This window comes from Sceloporus occidentalis, unplaced genomic scaffold, assembly GCF_023333645.1.
Source record: "Sceloporus occidentalis isolate IW3139 unplaced genomic scaffold, rSceOcc1.0.p SCAF_74, whole genome shotgun sequence".
Taxonomy (NCBI): Eukaryota; Metazoa; Chordata; class Lepidosauria; order Squamata; family Phrynosomatidae; genus Sceloporus; species Sceloporus occidentalis.
The window spans coordinates 1282550-1297711 of record NW_028317054.1 but is presented as its reverse complement, the minus strand read 5'-3'; the positions used below and the strand labels follow the sequence as shown (position 1 = coordinate 1297711).

General features: G+C 36.3%; 1 protein-coding gene across 1 annotated transcript; it reads left to right on the top strand.

Annotated features, from left to right (window-relative positions):
• The first annotated feature begins 1769 nt into the window (after positions 1-1769).
• Positions 1770-7767, top strand: LOC149285919 (polypeptide N-acetylgalactosaminyltransferase 3-like). Its single transcript, XM_089494650.1, has 10 exons — positions 1770-2227; positions 2901-3073; positions 3315-3464; positions 3572-3806; positions 4121-4238; positions 4811-5011; positions 5595-5726; positions 6231-6332; positions 6937-7089; positions 7645-7767. The coding sequence occupies exons 1-10, from the start codon at positions 1770-1772 to the stop codon at positions 7765-7767; spliced, it is 1845 nt and encodes a 614-aa protein (XP_089350776.1).
• Positions 7768-15162: the final 7395 nt, after the last annotated feature.

Genomic DNA, 15162 nt, shown 5'->3' with positions numbered 1-15162 from the left:
TGTTTAGTATACCACTAAATATTCCTTAAAGCAGCTCAATAGAACACTTCATTATTTTTATACTTCTCACATGTTTGCACAGCAAGAATGAGTGATGTGTACAGGATATTCTTAACTTATTAGTACTTTATTTAAACTATACTATGAAAATTAAGCATACTGTCAACAATGTGTTTGTGTGCTGATATATATAATTCTAAAGGTTTGTGTAATGAGAAGTTTAGAAAGATTCTACAAGTTATTTACATTACATGTTACATTCTTTTGTGTGCTAAATCAATTAAATTTGCAAACACACCATATTCTCTAAGGGAAGAATACTGTATGTATCACTGATATGGCAACTTAGTCATCTGGGGACGTTAAGTTTCTATGGTGCTTTTTTTCTAGAGCTCTTGCTGGTTTAAGTCCTTTATTCTTTATTATGTACACAAATAGAAGCCATCAATTGATGATCTCCCTTTTGATTGCCCTTTTCACAATTCTAATCCTCATATAGAATATTGTAGGGTTCTTAAATTGCAGCTGTATTATGTTATTCTCAGTGGCTGGCTTGGGAAGCTGGGAGTTATAGTCAGGAAGATGTCTTTGGATCTGGGCTGTTTTCAGGTATATTTGGAGTTTCCTTGAGCTGGTTGGGTCCGGCAGCCTTTTTAAAGGTTAAATAAGCAGAAGAAGAGATGGCTTCAGGACAGACACTTCACTAGATATGTTAGTTGTGCCATATTCTGCCACAGATGATTTTAGTACTCCTGGGGTCCAATAATCCTGTTTAAGGACATGAAATAGATTCTGTAATAAACACTATTAGTAGTTGTAGTACATGAGTTTAATGATACTAAACACTTGTAGTTGACAGTTCTGCTTTAGGGCATTCATAATTACCAACACAAAATAAAGTTCACTTTTGTGTTTAGAGATGACTGGATGTTTGCGTACATCACCTGCCACACGTGTGTTTGTTTGTGTTTAAGCAATACTGAAGACAGAGCTACAAGATAAATAGGAAGCAAAATATAAAATAAAAAAAAAGGAGACAATAGAAACATATAAACATTGAATTTGACTGCACATAAGAGCCATTTGGCCAATTTTTCCTGCTTAAGCGACTCGAATATTAATCAGTCTTTGGTATCATCTTAGAGTCAGGGTAGCTTTATTGCCTATCCAATGTTTTAAATGTTCTTAATATATTAGAAAATTTTCGTAATTTTGGTAGACCCAGTGATTCATATGAAGCCTTAGTAACGCTAATGTTAAGCATATTCAACTACCGCTCTATACATCTAAACCCAAGTAGATGCTGTAAGAAAATATATTCGGAGCCTACAGCTCTTATAGCTTATAGCTGATACTAGCGTTAGGCCTTGTCTGGCTTTGTGACTGACATTTCAGTAAAAGCCCCACAGGCACCACTGACATCACTGTAAGCCTTGTAATGAACGTTTTTTCATGCTTCTCCTTGGCAACCTTTTGTAGAACCTAAGAAGAACCCGAAAACCAACATTCTTTGAGGGTCTTTCACTTAGCTTTGTGGTTCTACAGATGATAAATTGTTGAATAATGCAAACATTATTTTCTGTTTATTTTTTTAATGGCTTTGTACCTTTTTTAAATACTTTGTTCCCCTTCTTTTCCAGGTTTCAGTCTCCAATAGGAAGTTATCAGTAATGGGATATTCTGGCTGAATTATTTTTTTTTTTTTTCCTGTTGTCCGACATAAATTAAAAATGACAAATTTAAAAAGACTGTTTTTAGGAAGGAGATTTATGCATTGGAAGATTGGTGCTGTAACACTTATTTTTATGGGATTTGTATTTTTAATACAAAAAGAAGTGGTTGATAGAGAGAATGATGAACTTGGAGTCCATGGAGGCTCACACAAAAAGAAGAAAATGCTGGACATGATGATGGAAGCTGTGAACAATATTAAAGATGCTATGCCAAAAATGCAAATAAATGCACCTGTTAAACAAATTGACAATGATGGCAAGAGGGCATGTTTGCCTGGATATTACACCGCAGCAGAGCTTAAGCCTTTCCTTGAAAGACCTCCTCAGGATCCGAATGCTCCAGGAGCTGCTGGGAAACCATTCAAAGCAGACAAGCTCACCCCAGAAGAGGAGGAAGAGCGGGATCGTGGAGAAAAGAAACACTGCTTTAATGCTTTTGCTAGTGATAGGATATCATTGCATCGGGAACTGGGTCCAGATACAAGACCTCCTGAGTATGTATTCAAATTATTTTGCTCATGATATTACATGCCCTGTCATTTCAATTGCATTATTATATGGGTTAAGCACATGGCGTGTGCAAGTTACTGAACTGGAGTCGTCCTCTTAGAGAAGCATCGTAGATAAGGCTTACCATGGAGACAGAGAGGTGGGTGAAGGTGGCCTTAAAGTTATTTAATTGGATTCTGAGTTGTGGACTGCGGATAACTTGTTACCCTTAATTCTAGATATACAAAACATTAATCTAGTGCCCTAGGGACGTAAGACACTGCAGGGCAGCTAAGGTTCATACCTTAAACTGGACGCAGAGTTAATCATGGCATTGCACCTCGGTTGCATAGGCAATGGTCGTTTCTAAAGTGGTAGGAAGTCATGTTATATTTTAATAATTTAAATATATATTAAATTAAATATTAAATTATGTTAACTAGAATATTACTGCCAAGCAGAGTTTCCTTGTGTTCACACTGTAGAGTAATCTCCTGATGTCATGGTTCCACTACATTATTTTGTTTGTTAGGAGATGGCTATCTCTATTATATTTTAAGGTGTATAATCATTTTTGAGACTATAATAGTATTGTTGTGCACAGTTTTTTTATTTATTCTGCAAATTTAAGTTTTTATGTTCTTGTTTTCCCTTTTTTTTGTTTATATTTCCCGGCAGATGCATTGAGCAAAAATTCAAGCGATGTCCTCCCCTGCCCACCACAAGTGTCATCATTGTGTTTCACAATGAAGCGTGGTCCACGTTGCTCCGAACAGTTTACAGTGTCATGTACACATCCCCTGCAATACTTCTCAAAGAAATTATAATGGTAGACGATGCCAGCGTGGATGGTAACTTTTTTTTTTTTTTTTTTTTTCCTTGTATTTTAGAAATATCTACCCATCCAGTATAAACTAGAAAAACGCAGACCTATGATAAGCACAGCCTAATAACCCACATTTGTCTTAAATTTCAGCCTCACATAATCTGGCGTGTGGTAGTCTTTCTTATTGAGTCACAGGTAGAAAGTGGACATCAAAGTAGCATGAAATTCACATTTACGTTTTTTTTTTTTTTCTTTCTTTCTCAAAGATTATTTAAAGGATAAACTGGATGAGTATGTGAAGCAATTTCAAATCGTTAAAGTGGTCAGACAGAAGGAAAGAAAAGGTCTCATTACAGCTCGCTTGCTTGGTGCTTCTGTAGCAACTGGAGATACACTGACGTTTTTGGACGCACATTGTAAGTACCCGGTCTTGCAAGCTGAATGGAAGCCAGCTTTGCAGGACGTTACACAACGTTTAGTAGTTTGTGTGTGTGCTTTTCTGATTTTCATGTCTTTTTCATAGGCGAATGTTACTATGGTTGGCTTGAACCTTTGCTGGGAAGAATTGCAGAAAACCATACTGCTGTTGTCAGCCCAGACATTGTTACTATTGACCTTAATACATTTGAATTCAGTAACCCTTCACCATATGGCAATAATCACAACAGAGGGAATTTTGATTGGAGTCTCTCGTTTGGCTGGGAATCTCTTCCTAACTCTGAAAGGAAGAGAAGGAAAGATGAAACCTATCCGATAAAGTAAGCTTTTATAAGGGTTCTCCTATCTTGCAGGTAGACTTTTTTCCTTTGCAGACAAGTGTCATGTTGACCTCTGCCTGTACATCTCAACAACTTGGTTAATAAGCATACTAATATATATATACACACATATATGTACATACACACACTCGTTAAGATTACTTAAGAACCATAATGGAGTTCTGGAATTTAGTTCTAGAACTGTCACCTACACAGATTTAGTGTAGTTCTATGCATGAAAATACACTTTCCATAGGTTACCCCTCCTTTTGAAGTAAAATGTATTGTTAATGTGTTTTTATTTCCTCTAATAGAACACCAACTTTTGCTGGAGGCCTCTTCTCTATTTCCAAAGAATACTTTGAGTACATTGGAAGTTACGATGAAGAAATGGAAATCTGGGGTGGAGAAAACATAGAAATGTCATTTAGAGTAAGTTAATTCAGATAATTTTGTGCTACCTCATGTATATAGGTACTGCGAGTTTATAGGTACATATCATAAGGGACCATTCTATCCTAGTCGTGTAAAAGTGTCTGTATGAAAAAAGTGTACTGCATTTTTAGAAAATATTTTATGACTAATGTTTTTTATGATTGCATAACATATACATGTGCTTTTTTTTATCAGTCATTATTTATCCTTTATCCTTGAGTATTAGATACTATGTGTTTAGGACTATTATACAGTTTATGTATTCTGATATTATCTAAATGTATTATCTAAACATGTGGCTATAAAAAATGATCTGTCTGCTTTTGGCTAGTGCAATGAGGTAGCTGGCACTTAGTTTTACGGCCATTTTTGTTGTTACACACTGATATGCAGACAAACTTGTAGGGAAGCAGAAACATACAGTGGAGAACATATGTTGTCTTCTGAAATGTCATTGAGAGCCTTGCTTTTTATATCAAAACGTAATCCTGCTCATGAACAGATCAAACAATTACTATCGACTGACTGCAAATTAACTGTAGCCATTTCTAATCGAAATTGTCAACTAGGTTTGGCAGTGTGGTGGTCAGCTGGAGATCTTGCCATGTGCTGTTGTTGGCCACGTCTTCCGTAGCAAGAGTCCTCATACCTTCCCTAAAGGGACCCAGGTTATCGTCCGTAACCAAGTCCGTTTAGCAGAAGTTTGGATGGATGATTATAAAGAAATATATTATCGGAGAAACAGAGAAGCAGCCAATATAGTCCAGGAGGTAAGTTTTACTCCTTCAAGGAGTCAACGTGGTCATCATTGCAACTGAAAATCTTAAGTGAGTTTGATCAATTATTTAAATGGTGCACTGAAGAAAACTAATAATATTAAGCCATTATTTACATGGCTGACGTAACCTACCTACCTCCAATGATGGAGAAGCCAGAAAGTGCACCATGCATAACTCTTTTTCAAACCAAGCTAGCTTCACGCTGTTCTCAAATAAAACGAAAATGAAGAATAAGAGAGAAGAACAGATTCCACGAACACGTATTTGCAGCACACAGACATTAGATGTAGTGGTAACTAAACGGTTAAATCTCATGGAGCGGTTAGGATCTTAGCTGTTTTGGAACTCTGTCAGACGGCATGGATTAGCATGTAGTTAGATTTGTCAAAATCTTCCTGGAAAGAAACCAAATATCACAGTAAAGTAGGAAGAAGATGGTTTTCCCTTCTTTTAAGTAACTATAGTAGTAACTTTACCTAAGTACGTGCTGAATAGCTGCATTACCTGGACTTCTACAAGGTTAATTTGGTATCTTTTTATTGGGCTCTAATTTATTTTCCTTTCCTTTTTGCAGAAGTCCTATGGCGATCTGTCTAAGAGACTTGACCTGAGACGTCGTCTTCAGTGTAAGAATTTCACTTGGTATCTGAAGAATATTTATCCTGAGGTGTATGTGCCCGATCTAAATCCCCTAATATATGGAGACGTAAGTACCTAGCCTTCACCACATTCTCATACGCTGCATCAAGTCTTGTCAAGTCCCGGGACTATATCCTAGTTGTAAATCTGTTTGTTAGATTGGAAGGCACAAGCCTTGGAATGTATTATTGGGAAAAAAATATATAAAACATTTAAGTGCACATTTTTATGTTCTTTACCCTTCATTCTGATTTACTGCTTTTGATTCAATAAATTCCTACATAATTTTTGTCCCACAGAAAAAATACAAATCCATAAAATACAACATGGTTAGTTGAGGTCTCCATGACAGTTATGGGTTGTTAGTGAAGCAACATATTTTTACTTGTTGATGCTTGTGGCTTGGTGAAATAATATTTCAAGAGTTGACTGGTAACGCTAACGTCTTGTCAGATACAGCGGCAGAGTAAATGCTTCCTAGACTCTGTTTGAGCTTGGGTAATGTTTTGTTGGTTTTGTTTGTTGCTGTGGAATGAATAATGTTGAAAATCATACTTTTTTTTAATTATAGATACAAAATGTAGCCAGACAATTGTGCTTGGATGTTGGAGGTGATAATCACGGAGACAAGCCCCTCATTCTCTATACGTGCCATGGGCTTGGAGGAAATCAGGTACAGAGCTGCTGTGGGAAGTCTTTAAAAACAAGTTTGTTGACTTCTAAAACTTTTGGGGACCAAACTCAATTTTTTCATGTTATGTTTTATATGATCTACCAAAATGTAGGTTGACCAGCTGTTGCAGAATGAAACCTCACATAACAGAGTATGGCTGACAACTCTTTATAGAAGTTGTACTTCCATGACAGCTGGTGAATCTCCTGTTGGCTTCTACTAGTCTCAAAGTCTAAGCATATGATAATATGAATGCAATATTAAAAGAAATACTTTAGACTGATTGACTTTGAGGCAATGTTTTTATACCCTAATGAATAATGTAAAATGTAAACTCTTTTTAAGAGGCAGTAAGGTTTGTAATGAGAAAAAAACCCAATCCAGCTAAGTAAGGACTTAGCTTTCTTTTTTGTTGTTGCATTGTCGGCCCTCCCCTGACTTATATGCCATAATATTAACACTGGGTTTTCTTCTTATGAGCAGTTTATAGCCCTTTTCATTTTTACTGGAAAATCAGTATATAGAACACTATATATTTTACACAAACTACTTCCTGCAATGACTTACATTTAATACCCAGATGTGCTCTTCTCCTTTTTTGTAGTATTTTGAGTACACTGCAAGCCACGAAATTCGACATAATATCCAGAAGGAGCTGTGCCTTCGCGCTAGTAATGGGCCACTGCTCATTAAACAGTGTGCCAGTCGAGGGAGAGGGACCTCAATGGATCCCGAGGAGAAATGGGAGCTGCTAAAGGTATGTTGATACAAGAGTGAAGGCGAACTTTGTAGAACATTGTACAAATTAAATCTAACCTCATCAGTGTTTCTGCCTTAAGGCTTAATCAGCACTTTACAAGTTATTCAGGGGAAGACTGATGTATATTTGTCAGAGGACCAAAGTTATACAGTGTACCCCGAATATCAACATACATATCAACATATCTATAATAATTTTACTAGTGGTCATTAAGTAGAATTGCATAGTTCACTGTATGAATTAAGGCGCAAGTTCAAAAACTCACACGCCGCCTGGATTTTGCACAAGATCTTAAGTTACATCATGGCAAGCTCAGACTTTCATCATATGACCTCATTATTATGTTTTTGGGGGTTTTTTTGCCCACTAAAAGTTATGCATTCTTAGCCCTTCCACACCCTCTGGCACCGAAAGCACTACTTATTGCTTATTTGTGCCAGCACAGATTTCCACAATGGTACATTTGGAAAACACACCATTAAAACTGGAAGGCCATGCCAGCAAGTAAACAGTACGTGATTCTCACTCTGTGTTTTTGTCATTTTTTCCCAGGATCAACTGTTGTTCAATCCCGCACTTAACCTGTGCCTTACTGCGAATTCAGCCAATCCAAGTCTTGTACCGTGTAACCCTTCAGATCCATTCCAACAATGGGTGTTTCGGAAAAGCACATAAACCCCACGTAAGAGGTCCAGTTCTCTTCAACGCTGTGATAAGTATACACTGTGGCATTTTATGCAAAAACAGCTGACTATAATTATGCTGGAAACAACAACAAAAAAGATACAACAAACCTGTTGTATTGCAAAAGTAAGAACACTCTGAACATTACATCAACTGAAAAACTGAAAATGCCAAAGAATTGTTTTTAATCCTGTTTATATTCCTCTTTTTCTGTTTATGGTAGGGCTGGTAATACAAGTGGTCAGGAGGGGTGTTGGGAATTAACTAAAAGGTTTACAATCGACCCAATTTGTTTTTACCGTTTACTTGGAGGCAAAGCACGAACAGTTAATCTGTTAGCTATTTGCAAATAACTAATGAAGCACATTTTTTATTCTACAAATATGTTTGTGTATCTGTTTCGTATGCACCAGACATCAGTGTCCCATGTTTTTTGTTTTTTGTTTTAATTACACAGCAAATTACTTTAAATGAGAGCATACTGCCAACCTGCTTACTTTTTTTTTTTTTCCTCTAACACAACAGAAAACTTTTTTAATACGTTTTTTGCCGCTTCTTCTTTGTTTCGGGAAGAAACAAAGTTAATAGTCCACCCGATGTAAAGTGCATAGAACGGCAATATATATATATATTTTTTTATATGCACAGAAATATTCTAAAGTGAAAAAAATTATTCTATTTGCAAACGTGTACAATTTTTTTTTTGGTTATTGGATTTCTTCCGTAACCTTTTTTTAACATTAGAGTGTGTGGGGGGGTAGATCGTAAGCAAGACCTCCTATTGTCTGGAAACAAACTGAAACTGCCTATGATCTGGAATAATATCAAACTGAGAACTGGTGCGTTTAACATTGCTAATGGACTTTTGTTCAAAATAGGGTCTTTTTTTTTTTTTTACTTAAAATTCATTTTGAACGTATTTTCAGCAGGTTGGGAGCACTGTGTGATTACAAGCGCAATAAGAAATTACAGTTTTTGAACGCAGTATAAATTTGCTAAAACAAAAAATGTGAATGTTGCAAGTCGCTCTTATATGAAAGAGGGCATATGCAATTTAACTGTTTTATGGTTAATATTTAATACAAACGTATATATATGTGCCCGTGTTCATCCTGTTAGTTATTTTTTTAAAGCTCTTGCATTATTTAAAAATGCAGAAAATCCTGTTTGGGAATTAGTAGGTTAGTATGGGTTTTTACACCAGCAGATTATTTATACGCAAAGATATGTCAAATATTTTTATATTCATTTTCAACCACAATTACCTTATCGTAATGCATCATACAAAGCTGGCAGTGTGCCTAGCATCTTTTTTTTTATTATTATAAATAAAATAAGTAGCACCTTGATTGCTATAGGTCCTTATGAAACTAAGAAGTAGAGTCGATATAAGAGAAGCTGTGTGGGTAATGGGTGGGTGTGGGTAATGTTAAGATTAAAATAAAAGCTGTTAATGGAGCTTTATAGGGAGTGGAAGGATTGTTTAAAATGTTATCTTGTAAAATCCTTAGAATACTGCTATTGGCAGTATAACTTATTTGTATTATAGATATATATTTTTTTTAATCATTTTTAAGTGACACTTTAAGCCACTCCAGTCTCCTAAACTATTAAGCAATTGGCTGCTTTGGTTTTACCTTTAACAATGTGGCTTTTTGTTTAATTATTGTTTACTGGTACAAATGTGTTTTTGTTTTTTTTTGTTTTGTTTTTACGTTTTGGTTGATTACTTTAAGGCCATATTGGCCATATTTGTCTCCTTTTTATATGTTAAGCACTACAAAAGAATTAGAACATATGCTCTGTCTCGAGAACTTATAACTCCTCAAACGTAATAAATGTACATATTTCCAATCGTTTTAATTTGTCTTTATTTGCTCTTTTTGCTGTTTTATTTGGATGAATGACTTCTTAGCATGTAAACGTGAGGCTGTCTTGTGGCCCTTTTAAGCATTCAGAAATGGGGACAAGCTGAGACAAGTACCCTCGTGGATCAAAGGCAGGTTTATATATCTATAGGAATACAGACAACATAATGCAAACGACACTGGAAACGAAAGTCTCTTTGCTGGCAGACCAGACAGAAGAAACAAATGTGTGGAAGACCCATGTTCAAGCTGCACCATGGATCCGGAAGAGTGAACACTTGCTGCTGAACAGTTGTGTGCCACTTTAAGATTAATAAAGCCCCAATAAAATCATACTTTCTCTTTTGCTAGATGTTTTTATTTTGAAGAGCTGCTAGACACTGAAATTTTGATGGATTATCATAAGGTTCCATTTAACATGTCCCTCGCTATATACAAGAGGTTTGTAAATCACAGGCTTCCTGAATACCCGTGTTCAGGATTCACTTGGTAGCTAAAACTGAAGCTTAGATATATGGATTTGCCCAGTAATTAAAAAAAGGCCTTGTTTTTGACACATTTTTGATGTATGAATGAAAGACACACATAACCACAAACCCATTAAGATGTATTTTTAAGCACTTCTGTTTATAACGCACAGTACATAAAATCACTCACTGGAAGCCAAAGGAGGATAGCCCCGGTTCTAACATGTGCACCAAAACCAATAATTCACATTTTTTGACTGCGTCTAAACTCATAATGCACTCATTTTAAATTAATTTGTGGATGTGTTACCTTTGTGGCAATGCTCTTGTCTGTTGTAGACAACTTTTTATATGTAAGTTTAAACTTGGTATTAAGCACAGTGTAAAAGAGTGCTAGTGGGTTCTTGTTGGTTATGAAATGCTGCTATACCTAAAATACCTTATTTTGTATTTGTTGAACTGTTTTTAATTTCTACTATAATGTACAATGGTGCGATTGGGTAGGCTCTACTTCATAATTTTCCATAAGCTTAGATTAGATGGCCTTTTAGCTCAACAACCTTCAAAATGTTCATAACGTAAACGCTCAACCATGAGGCCTTCCTCCATCTATTGGAGTGTAGCTCTGGTCTATAGGCACTATATCCAGCTTTATTTGATGTTCATACAAGCCCATCTTTCCACAAGGTAGAAGGGATAGTTTCCTAGGGTACAAAAATTCTTGGAGATCACAGCTGCCCCTTTCCCCACTGATTGTCTTTTCAAAGACCAGGCTGACATTGGTTTCCCATGGTGTGATTTGAGGCACAGATACTGCATGGCAAGTTAGATGTATGTATTTCCTTTATTGGTGGTGACTAGAGCTGGGGTGAAAAGTCATAAATACAAGGTATTTATACCTCTCAACTACGTTAGGGTTCAGATCCCACTCTTGACAAAGGCGTAATAGCCAAAACATTGAGGGATCTCACATGAGGTGTCAGCCTGTTCTGTCCTTACTCAGTGAGCATTTATGTTTTGGTATTCTTAAACCTTTCTTGATTTATAGTACATCTCCTTTTGGTGTCATCATACTCGGTAAATATACTTTTCAGAAGCATTATGGAAAGTGGAAGTGTCTAAATGTTTCTGTCTTGCCTGTAGAGATAGGATAGTGACCCGGGGAGACAATAATTCACCTCGAGGTCAAACCTGGAGAGTTCACACCTATTTTTCAGATAGGAAAACGTTTTTTTACATCACTAATGTGACACACTTGAGTAGGTGGACGTGATGAGTGTAGATATGAATCTGAATCATTATTATTTGCAAGTGATAACTGGCAGTTGATATACCGCATATTTCTCTTTTAGAGTGTCCTGTTTTGTTTAGTGGCTTTTATGTTTTTAAAACAAGAACATACTCGGTTACGCCTTACAACTTAATCAGACTGCAAAACTAAAATCATCCAACGTATAATGATGTAGTTTCTTCCAGATGTGTGTTAACCGGTTTTATTTGTGAGAATTCCTGATGTTTGCCAGTTATATTGTGGCTAACCCTAACCGTAACCCACTTCCTTTAAAACCAAAACCTAGGAACTATTACTGCGCTATGTCAAAATGCAAACTACAAATAGACCGGAGTGGGACAGGGCCTGAGCTAAAATTAGAAACTTTCAATTATCTGCATTACAAATAAATGAAATTTCATAGAAAGCATGTTGGTAATTGAGAAATACAAAGCCCGCATTTATAGAATGATGTACATTGTTTATATTTTACTTCTAACAATAGATGTCTAACAACATTCAGTGCACAAATAGGAAACTTAAGTATGGACTCTATTGAAGCTGTATATAGAATGTGTGTCTATATAATGTGTATATATATATATGTGTGTGTGTGTGTTTGTACGTACCTATACATATATTCAGGAATTGAACATGGCCAAACACTGCTGCCCTGGCCCTAAGGGAGAGGGAGCTCACCTGGATACCAAGGGAAACTGGGTCAGACCCATAGTTATTATACCAGCAATAATTAGATGTCATTAGAGAAAAGCTGATGTATATAATACCCCCTGTGGTTCATAACTTTTTGACTGTACTTTGTGGCAAAGTCGTTTTGGTAGTTGCTTGAGAAATGTGCGCATTATTGTTCTTATCCTAAACATGTAGTATCATTTAAAACAAGGACATGGGCTACATGGAGCTTTGAATTATTCTCGAGTAGTGGAACTACATACATTTTATGGATTAATATGTGTAACAAAATTTACACCGACTGGGTAAGGGATATTTCCCAGCCTGTCCAATTTTCATTGTAAAAGGCAGTGGGTAGCTCGTTAGGTATGATGGACAGGTCCTGCTCTTAAAAAAATTGGCAAATCAGACAATGGGAGTCTTTGAAGACCCCCATTCCATTTTAGATGGCATTCTGGTTTGTTTTTTTTACACTATTATTGTGTTTTTGTTGCACAATTTAATGTATAAACTAGTTTTCTGCTATGCCTTGTTGTTTGTAGCTAAACAGTATTTTTTGGTGTATAGGACCTAATGATACACTCGTATGCAACAAGCATTCCGGGTAAAAGAACAAAGGAAGGCTTGGTATCTGGGTCCCTGAACGGCATTCTGCCCGTAGTAATGTGGCCCACGGACCTTCATCCCATTGAAGTGCATGCCACCACCCTATGGTCTATTGATTTATACATCCCAGGTATCTGCCCTAGCCTTGCATATATATGTGTTGCTGGTTTTAATTTTAAAGTTGCCTCAAGTCATTCTTACTAAGAGAGAGAGCAAGAGGCATGTAATAAAAAAACAACGATTTCTCTGCCGCTCCTTAGACAATTAACGGAATTTACAAAATATACTGTACTGCTGAGTAGTATGGAGGCCCCATGTAAACATTCAAACAAGAAACATACTAAGACTTTTTATCTGCATGCTTGTTGGCACTTCATTTTCTGGGCAACCTGCAAAGACCCAATGTCATAACGCTATAGATTCGTGTGCATTGGACCTTTTTTGCAGATGGGATATCCATACGGTACCAAGTTAGATGTACCAAAAATGGGTGACGCGGAACCTTCTGTTTTGGAGCATAAGTCCATCATTGATTGATTTTGTCTCTGCTACAAATCACATTCATAAATTGTATTTTATATATTGATACAGTTACCAGTTAGTATGGTGAATAACAAGTGTCCTCGAAAAACATCAGTTTGTTGGTTGCTTAAAAAAACATCATCTTATGATACTGGATTATATCACTTCTCAGATTTAAAGAAGCACACACATTTATTCTGTGTTTCTAAAAGACCATGGTCTTTTTTTTTTTTTTTTGTTTCATTCTGGTGAATCCAAAAACATCAGTTATCATTTGAGATATATAAAACCTCAGGACAGATTCAGTAGGTTTAACAGCAAGGCAATTCTACATTTCAAACCAGAATATACATAACATATACTTCATATCAATATAAGGACGGCAAAGTACAGAAACAGATCAAGTGGTGTCATATTGCATTAAAACTTAGATACTTTTACGGTCTACAACCTAATGCAAATGAACAAAAACTTTGGTAACTCTTTCGTTACCAATCAAGAGTGCAACAGATTATTTGCCTACTTCTGCCACTAAAAGGTTTTGTTTGTTTTGTTTTTTTAAAGAAAAACAGAGATGTGAGGGAAACCATTTCCATGCATTGGTGCCTATGGTGCAAATATTGGGGTACCTTCAATTCAAACATACACACTACACTATTTTCTCTGGTAACCATAGGTCTTGCACATGCCAGTAATTGTTGTCTGTATGTGCAAGATGTGCAAAAATGAGTGAAGCTACATACTGTATATATGTATGTGTGTATACTGTGTTATATTATGTGTTTGGTTGTTTGATAGTGTGTGCATGTATATCATAGTGTGGTGTTAGCATATGTGGGCATATGGTGTTGTATGAGTTACTGTATGGCATTTGTGTGTATATCATTATGTTGTGTTAGAATGTGTGTGTATTGATGTTTAGTGTTAGTGTGTGTTACTGTAGTATTTGCGAACAATTTTAGCATGTGTATGCCTGTTATAGTAGGTGCATGGAGTTAGCATGAGTGTGTGTGTTTGCAGTGTATATTGTTATATAGTGCGTTGGGTCACAAGGAAAGCGAGATGAGGAGCAGGAGAAAGATTGTGTGCGTAAGTGTATGGTGTTAGAGTGAGAGAGTGTTAGGAGTTTGCATGTCAGTATGTATGTGTGTAAGTTATAGGAGGCTCTGAAGAAATACTGCACCTTTGCTCTCATAAGGTGTGCTTATGGGAAGGTCATAAGGCATGGCGATGGATGGGACAATGTAATGGATGTGGGGTGGGCTTGAGGTCCCAGGCATTAAGCCCATACTAGGTCCCAATATTTCTGGTGGCGACCTTGGCTTCACCCACATGTGCAGCTAACACTGCAGATTCATGAACCCACCCCCCCAAAAAGGGGGTCTCCGTGTTGCCTACCCTTGAAAGTTTCTAGAACCACAATGTTTAATTCCAGTGTTTACATTGTCTTAATGTGGCTGCTCAGATATCTCAAAAATCCGGTTAGCTACAGAGCAGAAGGATACTTATGCACACTTACAAGCATATTACTGGATGGGTAGAAAGTGCCCCAGTTTAAGAGCCATTACTAAATTGTAAAGCAACATTATCCGATATTAAAAAATAAAACATTAGCGGAAATATTCCCTGGAATATTCTATTATTCACAGCATAATGTTTCTCACATTGAATTTAATTAAATAAATACATTCAAGCTTAAACAGAAAGGCATTGTCAAGAGAACCGGTAGTCCCTTTTGTTGATATGTGGTATATATGGTATGTTTTGTAAAATGGCTTTGTTTTAGTTCATAAAATAAGTGAGTATTTAAATTCAGCCGATTTCTTCCAAGACACTTAAATGTTTGGATTATGTTAAACTTTTGCATCTTTTGATTATATTGGTTACATTAATTCTATGCCAGAATGGGATAGTAAAGTGCATTTAAATAGGTTTTAATAGTGGGTTACCCCTTTACATT